This window comes from Eumetopias jubatus, unplaced genomic scaffold, assembly GCF_037043125.1.
Source record: "Eumetopias jubatus isolate StellerSeaLion01/CBP00866 unplaced genomic scaffold, mEumJub1_p1.0 scaffold_6, whole genome shotgun sequence".
Classification (NCBI taxonomy): Eukaryota; Metazoa; Chordata; class Mammalia; order Carnivora; family Otariidae; genus Eumetopias; species Eumetopias jubatus.
This window is the reverse complement of record NW_028274812.1, coordinates 22,065,702-22,089,311: the sequence shown is the minus strand read 5'-3', so window position 1 is coordinate 22,089,311 and position 23,610 is coordinate 22,065,702. Positions and strand designations below refer to the sequence as shown.

At 43.6% G+C, this 23,610-nt stretch overlaps 2 protein-coding genes across 8 annotated transcripts in view; one reads left to right on the top strand and one right to left on the bottom strand.

Annotated features, from left to right (window-relative positions):
* Window positions 1–22,507, top strand: part of ZC2HC1B (zinc finger C2HC-type containing 1B) — a 54,105-nt gene extending 31,598 nt beyond the window's left edge. The window contains exons 6-15 of one of the 4 annotated variants that reach the window (XM_028121375.2): window positions 959–1,098; window positions 4,329–4,437; window positions 10,782–10,866; window positions 11,334–11,455; window positions 12,218–12,373; window positions 12,470–12,568; window positions 14,923–17,172; window positions 19,194–19,329; window positions 19,818–19,980; window positions 20,202–22,507. In XM_028121375.2, coding sequence (XP_027977176.1) covers window positions 959–1,098; window positions 4,329–4,437; window positions 10,782–10,852 — 320 coding nt within the window. In that variant the 3' untranslated portion in view covers window positions 10,853–10,866; window positions 11,334–11,455; window positions 12,218–12,373; ... (3 more) ...; window positions 19,818–19,980; window positions 20,202–22,507. Of the gene's footprint in view, window positions 1–958; window positions 1,099–4,328; window positions 4,438–10,781; window positions 10,867–11,333; window positions 12,374–12,469; window positions 12,569–14,922; window positions 17,185–19,193; window positions 19,330–19,817; window positions 19,981–20,201 lie in introns of all 4 variants that reach the window. The other 3 variants (XM_028121377.2, XM_028121374.2, XM_088023860.1) reach the window with 3 other exon arrangements.
* PLAGL1 (PLAG1 like zinc finger 1) overlaps window positions 13,333–23,610 on the bottom strand; it is a 107,134-nt gene continuing 96,856 nt past the window's right edge. For 3 of the 4 annotated variants that reach the window (XM_028121369.2, XM_028121368.2, XM_028121367.2), the window contains exons 5-6: window positions 20,020–20,503; window positions 13,333–15,509 (exon numbers count right to left, since the gene is read on the bottom strand). In XM_028121369.2, coding sequence (XP_027977170.1) covers window positions 14,270–15,509; window positions 20,020–20,171 — 1,392 coding nt within the window. In that variant the 5' untranslated portion in view covers window positions 20,172–20,503 and the 3' untranslated portion in view covers window positions 13,333–14,269. The remainder of the gene's footprint in view (window positions 15,510–20,019; window positions 20,504–23,610) is intronic. The other variant, XM_028121373.2, reaches the window with a different exon arrangement.

The following is a 23,610-nucleotide window of genomic DNA, read 5'->3' as shown; positions in this document are numbered from 1 at the left end:
GAAGCACAGAGGGTCTAGTACCCACAAGAGCTGCCTAGGAGGTTCTAACACTGGAAGCTGAAGCTGTTTCTGGAGCCACTTTCCTATCAGCCCTCCTTCTTTCCCTTTTCTCCTTTTTGAACCCCACCTTTTTCCTTTTATTTCACCTCCTTCCTGAACTTATTTGCCTCCTCACTTAGGAGTTAATTAAAAAAATCAACCCCTGCAGAAGCAGTGTGTCTTTCTGCCAGTGACACTGGCTTCAAATCCCATCCACCAGGGGCACCTGGATGTCTCAGTTGTTAAACGTCTGCCTTCGGCTCAGGTCATGATCCCAGGGTCCAGGGATCGGGCCCCGCTTTGGGCTCCCTGCTCCGTGGGAAGCCTGCTTCTCCCTCTCCCTCTGCCCCTGCTCATGTTCCCTCTCTGTCTCTGTCTCTCTCTCTCTCTCTGTCAAATAAAAAAAAAAAAATCCCATCCCCCAAACCCCCAAATTTGAAACATCTTTCTCCTTCCATAGGGAAGGAGAGTAGTTCCATAACTTCTGTGTGACCTGTCCCACATGGTACCACAGCCTGGGCTTCTGAATCTTCTGTGTCCTTCAGGGCATCATCAGTACCAACATTCTGTGGTTCTAGGACTACTTTCTTTACATAAGGATTCACTAAATAATTCCTTTAATTGGGAAATTCCTAAGTATAATGAGTCTATTTTCTAAAAAGTATATAATGTAAACATTTTAAGGGCACACTCTTAATTGAAATAAGTGTATAGACAGAAAAATGTCCCCCCTACTATGTCCTTTATTTGCGCCCTTGCATACCTTCCCCTCTGGCATAAGCTTTCTCAAACCAGAGGCTGGGACTTCATTCTTTTATGTTGGAGCAGAGTTCATATCCCATTTATTTCATGTCATATAGTCCATTCCAGAGTTGTTTTTGAAATGTTAATTGCCTTTTGTTGTTATCTTTGCATTTAGATTATATTCAATGCCCATATTGTCTGAGGAGATTTAATGAGACTGCAGCCAACCGACATATTAATTTCTGCAAGGGTCAGTCTTCTCGCCGAGTCTTTGATCCAGCCCAAACAGCAGCCAAGCTGGCATCGAGAGTACAGGTAAATATCTCTCCCCAAGTGTTGGCTCTGTGCCTTGCGTGGTCGGGGCTAGCAGGTAGAATTTGCTAGGGAACCTAAGTTACCCATCCTGAAAAGTGTAAGGATCAAGATAGCTGATCACTGTCACTCATCCTCCTGGAAATTGCCTTCTTTGGAGGCTTTGTAGCTAACAGCACCTTTGGGTGTTGTAGAAAAAATATTTCTACAGTGTTTGAAGCTTCTTAGGATGAAGTCTTGAGTATGTAAGTAGTTTTTCTGTAGTATTATGGTAAAACTCTGTCTTATACAACGGTAGTTATCAGCCTTAACCATCCAGAAAAGCATTGTGAACCTGAAGTGAAGCTGCCTGAGTGGAGAAGCTATCAAAGGAAGACTGTTCTATAGGTCGTGTGTTTTGCTCTACAATAGAGGAGAGGGTCGGTAGCCTTTTATTTAAAGCCACAGAATCAGCAAGTTAAAGTAAATGAATGGAAGCAGCTGTTTTAAATAGGTACAGATAAGTAAAATGACTGCCTGACTAGGAAGACAATAGATTTATAAAAACAGAACTGGAGTCCAGCAAACAGCTTCATAAACATCAGAGGTCCCAGGGATATAACTTACAGTATACTGCAAAAGCTGTTAGTTTCATAAACATGGCTCAGAAACCAAGGAAAGATTAAATTGGTCTGAATACTTGAGGGTATGAAACATATTTAGAAAGATTTCCATGAAATCCACTATGTAATAAGGGTGGGAGCCTCTCCAACAGTGTATCCCACGGACTGTGAACTCTTAAGCTCTATCTCCACATACATTAGACAGTTACTGGATATCTGCTCTGTCCCAGACACTGTGCTGGGTGGTGGTTGTTACAGCATTTGTAACTCAGCGAAGGAGGAGGACGTGCAAACAAAGCAGGGGGAAGCTGTGGTAGTTGACGTATATGGAGCACTATGGAGGACGAGACCAGTGTGAGCCGTGGGAGTCTTCAAAGAGGAGCAGCATTTCCCCCTTGAATATCAGATAGGTTCACCAGCCTAGAGTGGGAGTTGGGGAGGACTTTACACACAAAATGTCCAGTTTGTGGCCTGAGAAGTTCACCATGTGGGGCTAATGGATGGAGTGCCTGTGGGATGTGATGGAGAAGGGACAGGCAGGGGGCATCAGATCTAGATGAGCTTTCACTTGAGTCAGTTCAGAGAAACGGAAAAGAGGAAGTGGATAGTTGCCCAAAAGCTCGAGGATCTGAAGCAGGACCTGGAAAGTCCCCATGAACCCAGCAAGTCTTCCTCTCCACCTTCCCATCTTGTCTCTTCGTCCTGCTATGCTTCTGCTTGTTCCTCTCACTGCAGATCGACTTTCTTAGCTTTCCTGTCCTGTAGTTGATTATTTGCCTCATGTGTCGTTCTGTGGGCAGTGTAGACTGGTTGAATAGTAGCGACTGGAGTGACACAGAATTGGTTTTTTAGAAAAATCACCTTTGCCACTAGTGTTCAGATGGATTGGCCATGGTCAGGAGCCACAGCAACAGACAGAGAATGAGGGCCCAGAGGGGGACAGATGGGCTGTGTGTGGAGGAGAATTTGAGAAAGAATGGGTGGGACTGAGAAGCTGCTACGACATGGGGGTGACAAGAAGGGTTTTAGCTGCAGAGCCTCGGAATGTCATACACTGTGCGTCTAGATGAAGAAACAGAGGAAGGAGGAAATAGGTGTGTTGGTGGGGCGGGCAGGGTGGTTACAATAAATATAGTTGTTAGAGATTCAGTCTTCACACTGAACTAGCATGGGAGCCATGCAGTATGGAAGGAGCCCAGATTCTGCAATCAGTAGCCGGGGTTTGACTCTAAGTTCTGTAATTTGTTATCTGTAGGTAAACTTAGGGCAACTAAATTATTTGAGACTCACTTTAATCTATACCTTGCTGTGTTGTTGGGAGGATTATAGACAATATAAACAAAGTGCCTTGCACATAAGTTTCCTCTTTCCATACTGTCCGATCCTCCTTCCTCCTCCTCTCTGGTGGTCCTTTCTTGTTGGTGGGATAGGCACCACAATTTGAGGGGTATATGACTGCTTTGGGCTTGAATTCAACTGAATTTTGGTAACATTTTCTAAGTAAAATCTATACCTTCTAAAGCAGCACGTTTCTTCGAATGGTTCTAACCAGTCCACAAAGTTAGTCACATTAGTGGGGCCAAAGGGAGCCCAGGGAAGCAGCAAACGGAAGTGCTTTTTATTCCTGAAGGAGGCCAGCTGGCCGTCCTGAGTGTAACCAGTGACTTGGCCTTGTTCCTCTCCTTGTTTTCCAGAACTAAGTGGTAATTGGGAACACAGAGGAAAAATTAGTTGCTTTCTGAGGAAACTCACTGTAGACCATAGCTGAACGGCAGTCCTTGTTTCCCTTGTGGCAGCTTCACCACTCGGGCCCTGGCTAATAGTGAGGCTTATTCAGAGTGGAACAAAGAGGGAGGGGTTGTTTTACTTCTGACGGGCTGTTAACAGCACAGCTGAAATGTGTTTCTATTTTAAACATAATCAACTTTAAAAATGTGTTATACCCTTAACCAAAAGAGACCAATATGGGCCTCTGAAAATAGCTGTCTGTGTTTGGATGGGGATGAGCTGCCTGCTGTAACCTCATAGCTGTCCTTGTCCAAGTGAGAATTCTCACTTGGAGCAACAGGTTATCTTTATACAGTCGTTGCCATGGAAATGTTGGGACCAGTAGCTAGGTAAGAAGCTCCCAGAGGACCTTTTGGTCCTTATTCTGTAGTAATGTAACTGTTCTGCTACTGCTGCTCAGCAGACAGGGGCGTGGTGTGGAGATGATGGAATTCCATGTTTAAAACATTTGCTGCCTGCCAATGTCTGTTTTTCTTCTCTGTTCATGTATTTAAAAACAAAATCATCTTCAAGTAAAATGAAAAACTAAAATGTTCCATAACTATCCTTATTGACATTAAGTGATTTCTTATGTCTCCATACAACTAATTTTACAGGATTAACATATCACCACTCCCCTCAAGGGTTGATTATGGAATGAAAGTGCCGAAACCCAGACATGGCTCTGAGAACAGCAAGACAACAGGCGAGCTAGGGCACAGGGTGTGCATGTCCCCTTCCCCTGGGTGCAGCAGGACCTGGGGATGAGTCCAGTCTGCTGCTGGTTAAGTGGAAACAGCCCTACCTCCTGTGTGCTACCTGACGTTACGGAGTTGGTTCCCCTCTCTCTTGCTCTCTCTGTAGGCTAGGGCTCAAATGAGTCCAAAAAAAGAGCCAACTGTAACCAGTGCCGTGGGAGCCCTGCTGCAGAACAGGGCCCTGGCGGTCCCAAATGTGGCCCCAACAAGGCCAGGTGAGTCGGAGTAAGCATGTCAACGATCAAATGAGGGACCAGAGGGGAGCCACTCTCGGCTTTGGAATTTGTTGGCAGCCGGCAGAGGTTTGACATCAAGTGTTGCTTTTGGATCTAAAGATATATGGGTTTGTTTGAGGTTAAAGCATATTTGCCAAGAAGGAATTTTCCTAATTTATCAGAATTTGATAACTCTGTCAATATACAGAGTCAGAATACCATTACAGCAGCATGGTCTAAATCATCATTGTCTGGTCTAGTAAAATTGAAAAGAGGTTAAGAATGGGAGATAACGGTGTGTCAGGTATTGTGTGGAAAATAAGAAGAAAGCAAATAGCCAAGATACGAAAACAACCTGAGCGTCTGCTGATGGGTGAAAGGTTAAAGATGTTGTATGTATACACGGTGGGGTATTATTCAGCCATAAAAAGAAGGAAATTCTGCCTTCTGTGACAACATGGGTGGACACTGGGGTTATTATGCTGCTTTCTGTGACAACATGGATGGACATTGGGGTTATTATGCTGAGTGAACTACTTCAGACAGAGAAAGATAAATACTGTGTGACCACATTTACATATGGAATCTAAAAAAAGTTGAACTCATAAAAACAGGAAATAGAATGGTGGTTGCCAGGGGTAAGGGTGGGGAGGGGGGAAACGATGGTCTCAGGGTACAGACTCCCACGTGTAAGTGCTGGGGATCTGTACACGTGCTGACGATAGTTAGCAATATTATATTGTATACTTGAAAGTTGCTAAGAGAGTAGATCTTAGATGTTCGCACTACACAAATGCACACACACACATACCCCACAGAGGTAACCGTGTGAGGTAATGGATTTGTTAACGTTTTTTGTGGTAGTTATTTTGCAATATATATGTGTATCAAATCATCACATTGTATACCTTAAACTTACACAATCTTCTCTTTACTTATATCTCAGTAAAGCTGGGGAAGAAAAAGGAAATTGTCCTTGCTGAACTAAATAATTTCTTTCAAGTAGCAGGAAGGCCTAACCACTATTACAGTACTTAACCATGTGCTAGACCCATTTCATTTTATCCTCCTAGTAAGCTTCCAAATGTTTTAATCTGTGGGAATGGAAACAGCTCATAGAGGATGTTATTTGTTCAAGGCACGCGACTGGTAAACACCAGAGCTGAATGAAATAATCTATTTTGCTGCTTCTCTTCACTGAGTTGCCTTAATCAATGTGTCATTCTTCTTTATGATCAACATTGCACTATGAAGGCAATGTGAATTAACTCATGACCATATTGGCGCCTCTGATCAGGTGTCTTATTTTGAAGGTGTTATCAGAACCAGAGTAGGAACTAACTGCCAGTCTCACAGTCCATAAAGTCACCAGAAAGCCTTATTATTAGTTTTTAAATTCCTCATGGGTGATTTATCATGGGGTAAAAATGGAATGGGGCATTTTAAAAAGATTCCCCATAGCCCTTTAAACCCAAGTCATTAGTTTTTTCCTGATCTATGAAAACTTAACAATGGGGTTTTAGTTTTCACTTAGAAAAAAATAAATTCAAACCATATATGAGTTTATTTGGTAAAACTTTCACTAAGTTATATTTCTCAAGTATAAAGATTAGTGTCCTTCAGAAGAGACAAATTCTTTATATTATGGTTTCTTTTCTTATTTTATTCAAAGATTGTATTATAATGCTTCCCGAAAATGAAAAGCCCCCCTTTAAGTTTGAGGTTAAAGCTTACTTGCCAGGAGGGAATATTTTCTTTTTAAAGATTTATTTATTTGTTTGAGAGAGAGAGTGGGGGATGGAGGGGTAGAGGGAGAGAGAGAATCTCAAGTAGACTCCATGCTGAGCTTGGAGCCTGACACGGGGCTCGATCCCATGACCCTGAGATCATGACCTGAGTCAAAATCAAGAGTTGGAGGCTTAACCAATTGCGCCACTGAGGTGCCCCGAGGGGAAATATTTCTTAATTCATTGTGATTAGAGAACTCTGACAATGTGCAAAGGTCCGATCCGAGTACAGCAGTGGAGTCTAGGACCTTCATTCCCTGGTCTAGTAAACTCGCAAAAAGATCGGGAATGGAAGAAGACGGAGTGTCAGGTATAGTGTTGAAAATAAAGGAAAACTTCCTTGGACTAAATAATTTCTTTAAAGTAAAGCAAGGCATAAGTGAAAAGATCCTAAACTAGAATTCAGAAGTCTTGTGTCCCAGTATGCAACACATCCCAGTATACGTGACACGTCCTTTGATGTGTCCCAGTATGTAACGTTAGGCAGAATATTCTAGAGACACCATTCTGATACATAGGAAAAATAGATGTAGCCAGTAGGTGTAAGCAAGATAGTATTATGTTTATTCTTTTTTTTATTATGTTAATCATCATACATTACATCATTAGTTTTTGATGTAGTGTTCCATGATTCATTGTTTGTGTATAAGGTGGTTTAGGACCACTGTGATGTTGCTCAGTAGAAGGCACATTCTATACCACCACTGCCTCAGTGTTGTTCCTTGACCATAATAGGCCTGCCACTCCTGGGCTCAGGGCCCATACACACTGGTTGCTCCTTCAACTGAAAACCAAACCAGTCCCCCACTAATCTGCACTGCTCACTCCCTTCAGTTCTTTGCTGAGTGTCATCTTCAGATTGAGGCCCCCCAACCTGTCCATTTAAACTTAATCAAACCCTCCATAATATCCTTTGTAGTTTCATTTAGTAGCATTCATCACCATCTAATATCTAATGCATATTTGTCTCCCACCACCAAAAAGGAATGTAAGTTTCAAGAAGGTTAGGATCTGCCTATTTTTAATTGTACTGCTGTATCCCTACTATTAGAATTGTTGATGGCACATGTAAGGTGTTCAATAAATACTTGAAATATATGAGAGAAAGTAGGTATCTTGATTCTATAATTTCCCACTTAAATTATTGGCATGTGAATTAGAATTGTCATGTTAATTAGCTTTAAGAGATAATTCTTATTTTATTTCAGGTTTAAGTTGCTTTTAAAATTTAATTTCTTGTCTTTTCTTGTAGCCTCACCTACTTACATTTATCTTTTCCAAAGGATTTATTTATTTTAGAGAGAGTATGTATGCGAGCAGGGCGGGGAGGGGCAGAAGCAGAGGGAGAGAGAGAGAATCTTAAGTAGGCTCCACACTCAGTGTCGGGCCCAACGTGGGGCTCAGTCTCATGACCCTGAGATCATGACTTGAGCCGAAGTCAAGAGTTGGACGCCTGACTGACTGAGCCACCCAGGTGCCCCTCACCTTCTTACATTTAAATAGAAAGTCTCCAGTGTTGGTGTGCCTTTAAATTAGTCATATTTCATTTGGAGTCATTCTGGGGAGAAAGCATATTGAACATATAAGAAGTATGTTGAGGGGAGGTGAATTCTCAAAAATATTTAAGGGTTGGAAAACATTGCCTTTCACTAATACGAACAGGCTCATGTGTGAACGAGATTTGCATCTTACTGTCCATTGGTTCTGTTCTGCTCAGTCTTACTCTATTTGTAATATGAGAGTCTTTTAAAAATTGTAGTTGCTGGGCTTTGCTATTTCTAGATTGATAATCAGTAGTTTAGACCACTTGGTGTCACTCGCCTTCCACATAAATCCTATTATTGTCTTTCATCTAACTGGTAGTTAACTCCCTAAAACTCTGGCTTTCATTCTTAAACTCTCTTGAGTAAAAGAAACATGTAGTACCTTCCATGTACAGCCTTTTGTTCTAAATTCATAGTCGGGGAGATACATGTGTGTAAGTCACAATCCTTATCCATTCTAGAGTCTTAAGATAAGCATGTGCAGGAAGATCTCTGATGCAAGAAAGCATGTAATGTTGTATGAAGGTGATTCACAGCAGCCGTGGATGTTCAGAGAATTCATTCATTCATCACATAATTATTATGCATGGTTATTTCTTATGCTCATAGAGTCTTAAAAGTCTAGGGGGAGAGACAATTATATTGAAAATTTAACAATCAGAAATAAAAGTTCTAAGGGGATACAAGAAAGAGATCAACTTTGCCCAGGAGGCTTTATGGAGGAGGTATCAGTCTGAGAGAGAAGGGCTTGGTAGAGGTCGAGACATTCGGGGTGAGCTTTCAGGATGAGGTAGATTTTGACCAGTGGAGAAAAGTTGAAGATGGAATGAATAAAGCTATGAAAATGAAAATGCAGAGGACATACTCTGGAAACAAATGGCCCATTTGGCCAAAGCATAGGAAAGAGTTGGGGTATGAACAGAAATTATAGAATGGAAGGCTGGCCCTGGAGCCATAAAGGCTCAGCGAGGCACCCAGACTATCTGTGATAAAAACAGATGCTGGTGATGCATTCTCCCGCACGCGTGGCTCTGTGAGTTAGGCAATTGTGGGGGCCTGGGAACTTCTTGTTTCTAGCTCTGTTGTTTGTCTGCAAAAAAATGCTTTTGAGAAAGAGCATGTCTAGAAAGTATCATGTAAGAAATGAATGCTTAGTGTAGAAAATGTTGGAAAATGGGGGCAAGGTGTGAAGAAAATAAAAGTCACTTAGAATTCCACATCCTGACATAATCACTGTTAACACCAATATCTTCTTCTATTTTTTTCTATTTATACTCTTTCTTTTTCTCCCCCTCTCATCAAAGTTTAGGATTATAGGCCCTATACACATCCTGATTTTTTTCACTAACACGTTCTGAAGATTTCCGTCTGGCAAAAGAGGTGTTGTTGTTTTTGTTGTTAAAACATAGTATCACAAGATGACTTATTTAGCTCTTTTCCTGGTGTTGAGCACATCGATTGCTTCTACTTTTTTGCTGTGCTAAATAACTCACATGGATAGTAGCCTAAATTTACATCGGACACTCTTCTAAGCACTACATATATTAACTCATTTAATCCTCACAATAGCACAGGGGTAAAATGTGCTGTTCGGATTCCTGGTTTACAGGCAAGGGAAGCACAGAGAGGCTAAGCAACTTGTTCGAGTAATTCCATGGAAAGGGGTAGAGCCGACCAGGTCCTCGTCTGCTTTGGAAAAACTGGGTCCGAAATGGAAACATTAAGGAGATACTCATTTATAATATAATAATTACCTATAATATTTACAACCTATAAATATATTTAATGTGTAATATGTAATTTATATATATATATGTATGGAAGTTGTTTTGGAGTAAGGTGTAGATCTTCCTTCATTCTCACAAAGATTCTAATGTTCACTTGGAAAGTGAGTTTATAACCTAGTCAGTGGATCTCTAACTAGTGACTGTTTTCTCGACGGTTTGGATATCCAAGGGACTGATCTCCTGAGAATGTCCTGCTGAGCAACAGCTCCTCCAGTACTTATACACAGACACTAAGATCCCTACGAAAATATAGTTCTGGGTTCTAGAGCTGTGTTGCATCATGTATGTAGTGAATTGCATTGTACAACTTTGTTGGGGTGGGCTCTGCTTTTATTTCTGGAGCCGGTGGATTTGATGAAGCTAAGCATCTTACCTGTATTAGCATCCCTTCCTTAGCTAGTTTAATTATGGTCAGTGTAACGAGTATCAGAGGGTCAGTTGCTGATTCTTGGGAAGACCTAAAACTTGTAGATCTTTTGGTAAAATGAACACTGAAAACTTTCTATTCCTGTGTCTTTTGATAGTTTGATTCACAATTTCCTTGGGTTGCTTGGTGACTTCCCCTTTGTAAAACACTATGAGTAGAATGGAGGGGTCTAGGAAAGAGGGGAATTGTTCCATTTTACAAAAAAATGATATCTCTGAGACTCCTGTTCCATACCATGTGGTACAAAACAGACCGTGGTATGACATGCTTCTATCTAAACTCCTTCATCCTCATACTTAATGGTGCTGGTGGGCACAAAGGAAACGAATCCTGTTAGTGGAATGAGTCCATCGCTATGTAAATAACCCCTGGGAGGAAAGGCATCTCTTGCTTCCATAAGGCTTATCAAACCCTTTCTGGAATGAGAGCAGGCAAAGAACTGTGAAGACATGATATACTCAGGGAACATTTTGAAAGCCAGGACAGCAGTGGGAAGAGGTGGGGAGAGTCAGATTGTTTAAATGGCGGGCCACCTGAGGTGGTGGTCCAAAGGGCCCATCCGTGAGTAAGTGAAGGGCTAGGGGCAGAGGAGAGAAGGTGCCTGAGACTGTCCCTATTTTCTTATTATTTGGCCCAGGATAGAGACTGAGTACTTGTCTATAGCTACAAAACAAAACAGAACAAAACAAAAAGGAAGAAGAGAAACTTTTGAATCCAATGTGAGGATTTCATAATCATTCCTTTTTTTCTTGCTAATGTTTGCTTTTACATAATAACAAATCTGTTTATGTCTGCAAAGGATTAGCTGTGGACCCTACTTCTGGAGCAAAACTCAGACAAGGACTTGCTAAATCTTCTAAAAAAGATTAACTCCTAGAGGCCAGGTAAGAAAAAAAAAATTAACCTCTAATCCAGGTGTTCCTGATCATTGAATGTGCAAGATACAGTTAGTAAGCCTTTAAGAGAATGAATCCATAGCAGGCAAAGCAAAGAGAAATTTGGATAAGCCTTCAGTTGGGTTAATAAACTGTGTGCTCTTGAAACCTACTCTTTTGTTAAACGTATAGTTTGAAAATGATATTCAGCCTCTGACTGGACTTAACAGGAAAGGGGAATGCGTCCTCATTTTGCCCTGGAAGCTACCACTGTGTCCCTTTTTCCAAACACATTTCCCCCAAAAGGGACCGTTCCCTGAGATAGATACGAATATCAGAGCTGCTGTGGAGACTTTTTTCTTGATATTGTGAATAGTTTGTTAAAACAATTAAAAATGTAAAGATGCCTACATTATTTAACTTTCTCAGTGTGGAAACAATGAAGTTCTAAAGTAAATGCCTTTTGTTGTTTTCAGACTGTCTCCCTTTAACTCATCAGCCTGGATGGCTGTGTGCCCAGGAATGCCACCTGAGGGGAAGGAAAGGCGGACAGCTGTTTATAAGCCCATGATTCTTCTTGAGACATAATGGAGAACGAGTAAAAACCAGATTCACCTTTTCTTCTTCATTACTCTCTTTAAAATTTTCAAAACAATATTAAACAACACATCAACCTGTATGTCAGTGGTTGACTTTTTTAATTACATTTAATAGGTTTTTAAAGAAATGTTGCTTTGATGTTAGAACCTTTTAGGAAAACAGTCTTTGGAGTTTTACTTACTTGCGTTATTTACTTAACTAGGAAAATAGTGTTTTACCTAGCTTCAGTCTACATAGTGTGAAATCCCATTTTTGATATTTGCTTCTAATGAACCTTAATCAGTAAGTGCTCCTATTTTAAGTGTCCATCTGTATACCATGAGGAGTCGTCTCAGACCAGTGCCAGTCGACCAGACCAGTCGTCTCAGACCAGGGGAAACACTGCCGTGGAGGAACAGTTACAAAAACCCTCCCCTCCTGTGGGAAGGGTGCTCTTAAGTGGACTCAGGCTATTTATTTATCATGGCTGAATCAGAAGCCAGCTGGTCATTCCACCACTGGTTTATATGGCTCTGTTCCTTTTCTTTGCTGTCCTCAGGGTGAATAAACTCTCTTTGTAGAGTCCTTTATACTTAGGCTTTTTTCATGTAAGAACTTTTTTTTTTTGACCTCAAGGAATTTCAATTAGGAATTAAGCCATTTTTCCTGTCTAAATTTAAGTAGGAGAATCCCAACCTACTCCCACTTGTAATGCCCCAAACACAACACCTGAAACTCTTAGGATCTGTATTTTGGGGATCTAATGCTGTTTTATGCTCAGGGAAATCAGGTATGTGTCCTGGAATGGACTGAAGACTACTAAGCCATATAAAAGTATTTGTGGAAGCTTCTATGAATGGATCTTGGGAGATTTTGCTAAGGTGAGCCAGTACTCTCCCTCTCCTCGTGCTCTAGCAGATCACCTTCTCTCGGAGAGGTAAGAGCAGACAGAGGAACAGAGGTAGGCATCGCAGTGGATTCCTACTTCATGAAGAGGTAACCTTTATCCCTTTGTCTCATTTCCTACCCCCAGGTTAAACTGTACATTAAGGCTCTACCACGTCAGTTCCACATACTACAGCCAAGCCCCAGGCCACTTGTCTGCTGCCCATCATGGTCCTCGGCATCACTGGTAAGGGCTGTGGGCCACGGTTTCTCACATCGGCCAGTAGGCTTCTTTGATGGGCAGAGGTACTCAAGGCTTCCTTCTCTCCACCCACCCCCACCCTCATTAGAGGTGAAACAAAAACAGGTTTGTCAGATTCAAGGGGTTATAATAGTTTCTGAAGAAATCCCAATAAGGAATAGGCAAATTTCTAATTTGTATAAAAAATTAATGGTCAGGACCATTATAAAACTGGAACATTGTAGCCCAGGGTAGACTAAACTCCAGTGGCCAGTACTCTGACATACACATCAGAAATAAATTACATAATATTATGGAAAGATCCAAATGTTCTATCAATCAGTAGTTTTTAGAAATAAATTAATAGCGCTAGGAACTTAAGCATATGAGCTTCCACCTTAAATCCTAATTTACTCAAAAAAAAAAAAAAAGGTAGTTCCTAATAGATGCTGAATAGAAGTCAGAATAGTTGTTTCTGTGGGGGAAGTAATGACCAGGAGGGGGCATGAGGGAGCTGGCTAGGGAGCTGGAAATGTTTTAATCTCCATCTGCATGGTTACACGGGTGTAGTTGTATATAAAAATCAGTCAAGTCAAGTATGCAGGATTTGTAGAGTTTATTATATGTAAGATATATCTTCATATAGAAAGCCTCTAAACACAAAAGACAAAGGAGCTTTAAAAAAAGGTTAGGTTTTATATTTTTAAAACTCATTAGATACCAAATTCAAGACATAGATTATAGTTACATTGTAAATGTTAACCTTTTTGAATAAAACTAATATTGACTTAAATGATGAATTTAAAATGCATTTATTGGTGATTAAAAATAATAAAGCAGAGTAGTATCTTAAGCCAGACAGAGCAAAGAAAATTCTTGTTTAATATATATATATATATTTAAATTCCAGTAATATTTTCTTAAATTCCTGTTAAAAAATATAATCAATATTAAAGTCAGCAAAATGCTTTTTTTGACTGACGCCTGGATTATTTTACCACTTAACCTGGTTACACAGTGATTTTTTTTTTTCTGTCAGATGTAACTGACAACCAGTTTAGTCTTTAAGATAAATGAAGTGATAACTCACATTGTAGCATCTTGTGGAAAATATTCAAACTACATTTAAAATGCTTTATTAAAATGGAGACGTCTATTATTCCACAAGAAATTGTTTCTGTAAAACTACAGGTTGGCTATGGCAATAGTAACTAAACTACATCCAACCCTGAAGGTAGAAAAATCCCTGAAAAGAAATACACAGCCTAGTTATAATATGCAATATAAAGGTTATTTTCTTATTGTAAAAATTCTCCCATTTTGGAGAAATCCAAACCTTTCCATAGTTCCCTTACTAGGCAGTGCCACATAAAATTAGTTAACATTATTATGATCATGGCTTACGATTAAATTCAATTTGACAAACACGTATATATAGCAGCCCTCGTTTGGATGACGGTTATGACAATATTTGCAGTTCCATTAAAGAATACTTGCTTATTAAATTTGGTACAAAGCATGAACACTCAGGACAGATTGGCACAATACATGCAGTTCGAGAACTCTTCTCATCTCAAGCCAGTCATCACTGAATAAGCCATATTCCCAGTCCTGCTTTCCAAATCTTTCCTTGTATTATTATAACTGACGTTTAAAATGCTTCTTAAAACACCTTTCAGAATAAGAAAAGTACGCTTTAAAAACCAGTCATCTGAATGCATGATGGAAATGAGGCAGGATGGCAGAGCCAGTGCCGGCTGGGAAAACATGGGGGATGGGAGGAAGGGGGAGCTGGCCCAGGCTCATGGTGCTCATGGCTAGTGAGGGATCTTGTTGCTGCTGCCCCAGACAGCCTAACCTGTGGGGCAGAGACTCCCCAGGCCCCAGGGTGAGAGTGCTAGTCCCAAAGGCATTTTGGGTAGCAGGCGGGGGCAGCTGCCAGAAGCCCAACAGGGGGGAAATGTCCAAAGAGGCAGGTATTGTGAGGTTCACAGCATCCGCAGGTAGCTCCTTGGGCAGGTTTACTTTACCAGCACTTCCCTTAGCCAGATCAAAACCTGGGGTGAGCTTGTGAGGTGACTGAGGCTCTTGCAGAGGCAAGTCCTCAAGCAAATTGATATTGCAAAATCCTTTCGTATCTGTTTTGAGGGGCAGGCTTGCAAGTGGGGAGTATGAGGTAGAACTGGTGTTGTACTTGTGATTCTGGAGGGGTGGGGGAGGAGAGCTAGGAGCGGTTACAGGGTGGAGGGGGGCCAGGGGCTCTGGCAGCGGTTGTACAGGCTGGGAGGTCTGATCCGAGGGGTTGTGGGGGTGGCTGTGTACCTCAGCTGGCAAGCTACTTGCAAGCCCGTTCTGTGCAGGAGCTCCTAGAGGGAAAGGAGACAACGGGGCAGCCTTCAACTGAAACTGGGGAGAGATGGAGTGGAAGGTGCTCAGAAGGTCTCCAGCCTGCAGACTCTCTTTCATCAGCTCCTGTGAGTGTGTCTTCTTGGTGTGTCGAGTGAGGTGGTCTTTGCGCCCGAATCTCTGGGCACAAAACTGGCACAGGAAGTCCTTGCAGCCTGTGTGGACCACCAGGTGGCGCCGCACGTCCTTCCGGGTGTAGAAGCATCTCTCACAGTGGTCGCACTGGTGCTTCTTCTCCTTGGTTCCGCCGGGGGGCTTTTCCTCCGCATGGGCTTTGAGGTGGTCCAGCAGCACTTCTGTGCTCCCTAGCTCCAGGGCACAGACCCCGCAGGTGAGGTCGCCGCTGCTGGCCGCATGGAGGGCCAGGTGCCTCTTGTAGCCCAGCATGGTGTTGTACTTCTTCCCACACTCCTCACACCCGAAGGCCATCTTGTTGGGGTCATGAGTCTGGAGGTGGTTCTTTAGGTGGTCTTTCCGGTTGAATGTCTTCTCACAGTGGGCACACTGGTGAGATTTCTGGGGGGAATGGGTAGCCATGTGCCTAGGAGCAGAAGGAAAAATTTCATAATAGACTCCGTTTTGTCAATAGTCAAATGTGTGGGGATGATAGGAAAATGTTAATAGCTTTCTCTAGGTGCTGGCATAAGAGATTTTCATTTAAAAAATAGCTTTTCTGTGTTTTCCAGATTCTACAGGTACAGAACGGTATAATTAAAAAAAAAAAAAGGCACTACACTAAAGGTCTGATTTTCATACCTGTAAAAAAATATTCTTTGAGAACATAGTTTCCTCATCTATACAAATATTTCTAAACATTTTTTAAATATGATTTTCAAGAAGGCTCTTTGGAAGTTACTGAATTTTCAAAAATGACCCAATTTACCTTCTACACAGAACCCCATGCCCCCCTCACACCCCCTTCCCAGATTTTAGGTTATTGGTCCTAAGTATAATTCCTGCTTGGTCTTTACTGCGGCGAAAAGTTCAGGCCACGGAGAGAACACTGAAAAATGTTTCCTTATTCTCAGCGTTCACTTAGACCCAGAACGCCATCCGCCACCTGGGCCTGGGCCTGAGCTGCATGCCTATGAGAGCCTGGCGCTTCAGGCTTGGTTCCTCTAGTTAGTGTTGTTCTATCAGCTCTCATGTCAGAGGTGTGCAGCCCCTGGCTCCAGAGGGCTTAAAGACAGAATACCTAAAAGAGTTAACTGTCGAAGTGGATGTGAAGCAACCCATGTTGTACCTGCAAGCCACAAGCTGTAATTACGGATGCTGTTTTGGAAGGAAAACTAACATACAGGACTTGGCATTTTATATGATACACTTTATTAAAATGGACCTTTTTCAAGTTTTAAGGATGACTAAAGTTTTCATTGAACTTGGGATTTAAAACCAGCAGTTTAGATTTTAAGAAATCTGTGGAACTACAACAGAATTGGAACTGTGATGGTTTTCCAGAACTGATCTGTGCTTCACAAATATAAAACGGGTATTCTGAAATTTCAGATGGCTTGTCCCGGAAGCTCAAAGAAAAACTTTCAACTGTTGTAGCAGCTTAGCCCTCCTAGAAAAAGTCCTTTTGAATTACCAGTGAAATTACCAGTGACCTTCAGGAAGTAGGCTGGATCTTGAAGAACTGGAGATGGGGCTGCATGCCTCTGAGAGGCAATTGAACTTGTGGCTTTGGATACAAAAGAATTTCTAACAACTCATTTCTGTAAGAAAAGGATTTAAGTCAAAAGTGTACTAATCATACCTTTCACCCAACCTTCTGCCCTAGATTCTTTTTTTTTTCCCTAAAGATTTTACTTATTTGACAGAGACACAGCGAGAGAGGGAACACAAGCAGGGGAGTGGGGGAGGGAGAAGCAGGCCTCCTGCTGAGCAGGGAGCCGATGCGGGCCGATCCCAGGACCCTGGGACCATGACCTGAGCCGAAGGTCACTTAACGACTGAGCCACCCAGGCGCCCCTTCTGCCCTAGATTCCTGATCCTTTTCTGGAGGTAGAATTGGTAAGGGGTCTACAGTAGCCAGTTCAAAAATATAAAGATGAGTTGTCATTTTCTTAAAAATAAAGCAAAACCTCTCTCTGCCTCTCTCCCTTAAAAAAAAAAACAAAAACGAGCTGACAATGCGCATGGGACAAGAAGACAAGGCAGTTGCATCCCCCGCTCCACGACGCCGGAGCTCAGCATACACACGGGTGTGTACCATGGTACGAACAATGTGGGGGGACGGGAGCCAGTGCACGAGGCATCTGAGAGATGGGAACAGATGCTGGGGCCCTGAGTTCCACATGTACTGAAATACACTGCAGCCAGGGTCTTCCAAGCCTAGTTAGAGGGCAAACAACCCCATTCCTATACAAGCTATCCATAGATCCACCATCAGGAATAGAGGTGGGGGGGGGGAAGCCATTTACAAACTTGGCATTTAAACAATTTTCGATTTGGTTCAGTACTAGTGAGTAGGGCCCCCAGAGCTTTGCCCTGGCTCTTCTATTCCTGCCTCTCTCCCTTGTTTTCTTTGTGAAGGACTGTGATCTGATTCAATTCCATTTACTGCCCGTGGACAGACCAATGCCACGTTAACAACGCTGGACTGTCCTACTTGTGACTACCTCAGCTCTCCTTGAGCAACAATAGCACTTTCCACGTTATACCAGCTGCCATTCCTCTGACTTTCTGACTCTCTCCTTTGCCTGGCATCCAGTTCTTCCCCCTTTCAATTGATCCCTGACTCCTGCAATAGCCCCAATCTAGAACGTGATCAGCTTAGAGCTGAAATTACTTCCACCACTGGTTTCCTTCCCTCAACTTCTCTTCTTGCCTCACAACCCTAGAAACCACCGGTCTCAGTCTGTGTGTCCACCAGCGCCAAGTGCGGCACCTGGGCTGTGCCAGTGACCTCAGAGTTGCTCAGGGCTGCCTGCTGACATGAAGACTTCCAACCGGCCTTGCCAAATCAGCTCTCCTTCTTGCCTTTGGCTGTTTCCACCTGCTTTCCCTGCTCGCTGTGCTGCCCGCGTTCTCTTCTCTAGTGAAGCAAGTTATTTTCTCCTACCTCTGCTTATAAAATGGAGCTTATGGTGCAATTGAGGGAAATGGGAGGGAATGCTGCCCGTTGTAAAGTCTAAACACCAAAAGCCAAGAGCATCCCCACCACCGCGCCCCGCGTCCATCCCGTCTCAGACCCACCGCTTCAGGCCCAGAGGCAATGCCGGGCTGGTGGCCGCTGTGGGGCAGGTGCTTCTTGTAGAAAGCGCGCTGCTGCCCACCTGTTTCGGCCTCACTTCACACCCTTCCCTGGGCAAGTTGTCTCCCTTACTTGGAGCCACCACCTCCCAGACAGATTGCCCAAGACCTCTTCTCTGCGCTCTACTCCAGTAATCCCGCCTAATTCCTGCCACTCCAGCCATCTGTTCGCTCCACTGTCTTCAGCACATACTTCTCTCCTATCCGGGTCTCGGCCCTCATTCATCGCCCGCACGGCCTCACCACCGGCTGACTGCGGCAAGCTCCGCGTTCGCGTTCAGCGCTCGGGCCAGAATTACCGCGGCCGCAGAAGCAGCTGGTTGCAAAACAGGAAGGCTTTGCAACAAAATCGGTGCACACAGTAGGCACTCAATACTTACATATTTATGGCAACTAAATGTTGGCCTATGTACAGAACCCATTTGAATTTTAAAATACCTGTGCGTTTATAGGCTTATTTTAAAAAACTAGATCATATTGCAATTATCTATGACCGTGGTATTCTAAAGGGCCAGGAGCATAATTTGATCTTTTTAAAAACTTACAGGTGCCTTCCTCCAAGGGCACTCCAAGATTTAATAATAATGTGGTCCATGTTAATACCACTCAGAGGGAAATCCTCTCCAGCCGAATTTTTACTCTCACCTGTGGTAGTCTGAAGGTTGCAGCTCTGAAGTTCACATCATGAAGATGAAAGGCAAATGACAGATTTCCCTTAACCAGGCATCCAAAGCAGCACATAGTAGTGGGGATTCTGCGTGTGGACCGCATACACAGCACACAACATTCATGCTCAACTACCGTTCTCAAGACTAGTGCGCAACTGAGGGATGTTATGTAGGTTTTGTCTTTTCTAGGATATAAAAATCTTTGGAGGCAGAAGCTACAACTCATATATTCATTACCCTCATGGAAGTGAGCACCTAACCGTCATTCAAGAAATAATTCAGACTACTTTTTTTTTTTAAAGGACTGGTCTGCTAAAACAGTACTTTTTACTCTTCTGCGTATCATGGATGCCTTTGAAAATCCAGTCAAATGCATATCCTCAACACCTGTATACCCAACAGAATTCTACTTGTTAGGCTGGACAGACTGCTCCTAAGGTGAGAAAAGGCTCCACAAGCTGACACTTGGGAGATGTTCCTTCCTCTCCATCCTCACTGTCCGGACCTGGACTGTTAACTCATACTTCACATCCATCTACTTGCCTCCTCTCTTCTCTAAATTACTGTGAACCATCTCTCTAACATCCCAGTCAAAATCCTGTTTTTCACTACTTAGACTCAGTAGGATAAATAAACCCTTTAGGACAGCAGAGAAGGCCTGTTAGGAGCGGCTTCCTTTTTTTGCCTCCAGTCTGAGCTTCCCCAGAACCTCCTCTGTGTCCACCTTCTGGTCATTCTTTACGTCACAGCCTGAGACTACCTGTCTGAGAAGCCCTGACAGCGCTCCTCCAAGTCACGGACAACAGCTCCCTCCACCTGCGTAGCTCTGTCAAAGAACTTATGTTGCATTTTAATTGTGTTTGCATGACTCTCTGTCCAGCATGGGTCTTTTCATCTTGTCTGTTTTTATGCCTGGCATATCGCAGGACCCTGGGAAATACTTGCTGAAAGAATGAACTGACGCTACATGCAAAACTGGCACAGAAAACCACAGTGAACAGTGGCGTGTTAAGGGCTAACGTGCATTTGCATCCTGCATCCCTTTTCCCTTGCGGTGTCTGGCCAGAGGGCTAGCTGAGCCATTTAAAGGTATGTGTAAAAGTGCATACCTTTTCTAGAGCCTCTCACCTCATTAATTTATATCTGGAAATGAAGGCTTTGCCACAGTCTGGCTGCAAGCACTTGTAAGGTCGCTCCCTGGAGTGGGAATAATTGTGGATAGTGAACTTCTCCAGGGTGAGGAACGTCTTGCCACATAATTGGCAGGGATAGGTGGCCATGGGCTTTACTTCTCACACCTTCCTTTTCAGATGCGCTGACCAAATGCTGTGCCATTTAGGCACAAATGGAGGGACGGTCCTGAGCACATGAGCGGAGCCACGGTGGCCTGAGCTCCAGAGCAGGGGAGAGGCCGCGCCGTGGGCCTGGCCTGGATCTACCCAGATATGGGCCTCTCAGTTACCATGAGCCTTGCTTCCTGCTTTCCCACATCCCAATTTATATATGCAGTCTCGGGCTGGGAGGACAATGCCGGAGGCACAGGTGAGGCTCCAGAGGCAGAAAGGTGATCTGCATCACTAGCGCAGGCGCATGTTCTGGATCACGAGACGGTCTGTGGAGAGAAGAGGAACAGAGGAACAGTTTTCTTGTATTAGCCGTTTGAAAACAGTGCTCTTCCTCTCCTCCCAGTTCAGCATCAACCACCCAGAACCAGCACGCTTCTTTAAATGGGTCCAGTGCAGCACCCACGTCCCCCTCCTCCCCATGCGCTCCCACAGGTCTCTCTGCACTCAAGTCCTAAGGGGTGAGGAGGCCAGCACGGTGTTTGGACGGGACACGAAGCACACTTTCCTTCCCCAGAGACCGCTATTTCCATAGACACGGTATTAGCTACTTCAGATCATGACTTCAGGTCAGTGGGAGACTCAGTCGGCCAAGTCAAAGAAAGAAAAATAACTCCCCTGTGCATTTGAGTGTTTTACTGCTATGGAAACAAAAATCATCTCTGCTTATTCAAACCGTGGGCTATTTGTCTTCGCTTGTTGTTAGCACAACATACACTGTTTATCACACCTGTTTAAACTTCCACAGGATGAGATGAAATAATTTGTATACATCCAAGTTAATTTGTTTGCAAGGTTACTAGACTGAAGGTCTCAACTCTAGAATGCCAACAAAATGTGAATAAAGCTAGTTTAGCTCGCTGATGTGGGGCCTGCGGAGGGGAGACAAAATATTCCCACGGAAACAACAGTGGCTCAGGCTGCGGTCAGAGGCGTAGGTAGCATCTTCTAGTGAACTGTTCTCCTAATCTCTTCCCCTCTGCTTTATGGGGACATTTCCTCATTCCCCAGCCCCACCCTGGAGGGCCAACTACTTGTTCGCAGGCCACTTCCAGAAGGTGGGCCTGCTGCCTTCTCAATCTCAACCTGTCTCAAACCAAAACTGTCACCACCCTTCCAACCCAGGCCAGTCCCCCAAAGCCAGGCCCTTCTGCTACTACCAGCGGACCATGTGAGGAGGCGGACGTCGCAGGCGGTCCTGAACAACGCAGTAAAACGGTCCTGAACAACGCAGTAAAACCCTGACTACCTAGAATCCTGTGCTTTTCTAGAGAGAGTAATTCTCAGGCAAGTGGATACTAACCTTTCAAGTGCCAATACTTAAAAAAAATTAGAGTACTATACGTTTACATTAAACACCCTGGGGTAGCTTTTGTTTGCAGACCAGCCTTTTCTGAGCTTTGCCAAGGAAGCTGAGCCCTGGGCGGTAAAGGGACCAATCACAGCAGGTCTTCAAGTGCCTGTTTCCTGCAGGCATTCATTGACCGCCCAGTCTTTAGAGTTGCTCTTTATTGTTAAAAGTTAATTTTTACTTACCTTTTCACAGTTACTTTCAGATCGGAAAGCTGGAGCCTAGCTAGGTGAAATTTTATTGTAATAACAGTGGAAGCCTCTTTAAACATGCCGGCTCACAGCACATGTACACAGAGAAACCGACTTTCCTTTTCTAATGGGCAAAAGCTTCAGCAAACTTCCTGTGTTCCTCATCAACTAGCTCAGATGCTTTTAGTGTCTGGTCAGAGCTCACGAGGAGCCAGCACCAGGCAGATACCCCTCACCGAGGTGCCCCACCTGCCTGGAACCCTCACAGCCGACGTGCATACTTTGACCGGAAGCTTCAGCACTGATCTAAAGCTGGGGACATGGGTGTTCTCAGCCAGCATCTTGGCACCAGACCTTCTTTCTGAGGGCAGCACACACAAACCTTGTTCCTCTGTCACCAAGTGTGACTTGAACCGAGCCCCTCTCCCCCAGCTCCTTGTGCCCTCACAGTATTGCCGTTCACGCCCGAGGCCCTCCTCTGGGGCATCTCCAACAACTGTGGCCACAGACAAAATGACTCCTTCCAGGAATGCTATCCCGTGTGGCCGAGTTTTTGCTGCCAGGTCTCATGATGTGTCCTACTTCTCATCCAGCCCAAGTCTGGCCGTAACACTGGCCCAGCTATAAAAGCCATAGAATTTACCGTCATCATTAAATATACACATTCACTTGAAATTGCTGTGTTCTCTCCAGGTCTATCAAAAAAGATTAAAATGTACACAGAGTATGAAGTTTGAAGTTCATCTTTTCCTCGTTCTCATTATAGCTAAACTCAAAATAGCACCAGTCCCTCAGGAGAAGAGCTGGCTTGGTTGGGGGGGCGGGGTTTCTCTCCCTTCCACCAATCCCCTGCAGAGACACTTCTTTCAGCTTTGCTCACTAAATTCATTCTCCCCACTCTTGCTTTATGAGAGATGACCAGTATGTCCCAGAGAACTTTCTGTGATGACAGAAATGTCACATACATGGCGGCTACGAAACACTCAAAATGTGACACCGAGAAATTGAAATTTTGTTAACATAGCCCCATGTGGCTGGTGGTTGCCATACCAGGTAGCACAGCTCCATTTCCTGCTCAAGGTTCTGCTTCCCTTCCCTTCAGGCCCAACTGTGCTGCTGATTCACCCTCAGTGTTTCCCTGAAGCGTGGGAGGGTATATGTAGAACGAGTGTCTTGTTCTATGAATACCCTGGAAAGATTCCCCAGTTCAGATTCTAGCCTGCCCATTTGTTCGCTACATCTTGGGTGTGTTTCCTCATTTGTGACACCACCTGATGCATATAATGGGCTGTTGGGGACAACCAACGGGAACAACAGGGATCGGAAATACGCGGGAATCTAAAAGCACACCACACAAATATAGGTTGTTTATGAAACACTGAGATTAAAAGTAGAAGCCATCAGCTGCACAAGTGGCCCAGGGTTCAAGCGGCTCCGCTATGGATACGAGAGAAAAACACACGTTCTCTCCCTCTACATAACCCGCCATCCATTATTCACAGTGGGAGGAACACACATGCTCGCACATGCAGAAAAGACCTATGACACTGCAGGTAAAAATTAGTATTCTTTCTCAACAGATACCAACTCTGGCTGACAGCTTACCAACACACCAAGAATACAAAGGAAAAGTAAAATCTATTCAATTTAGACTTGAAAAAAAAAAAAAGTACCTGTCCTTCAGCACTAAATAAAATTTTCCCAGATCCACTTTCCAGCCACTTCCCTAGATTCCAAAGTCCAACAGTCATGGACATCACTACCTACATTTTCCTTGGCTTGGCCCTTCAAAGATGGTGGGTATATAATCAGGGATTTTTAGACATGGCATGTT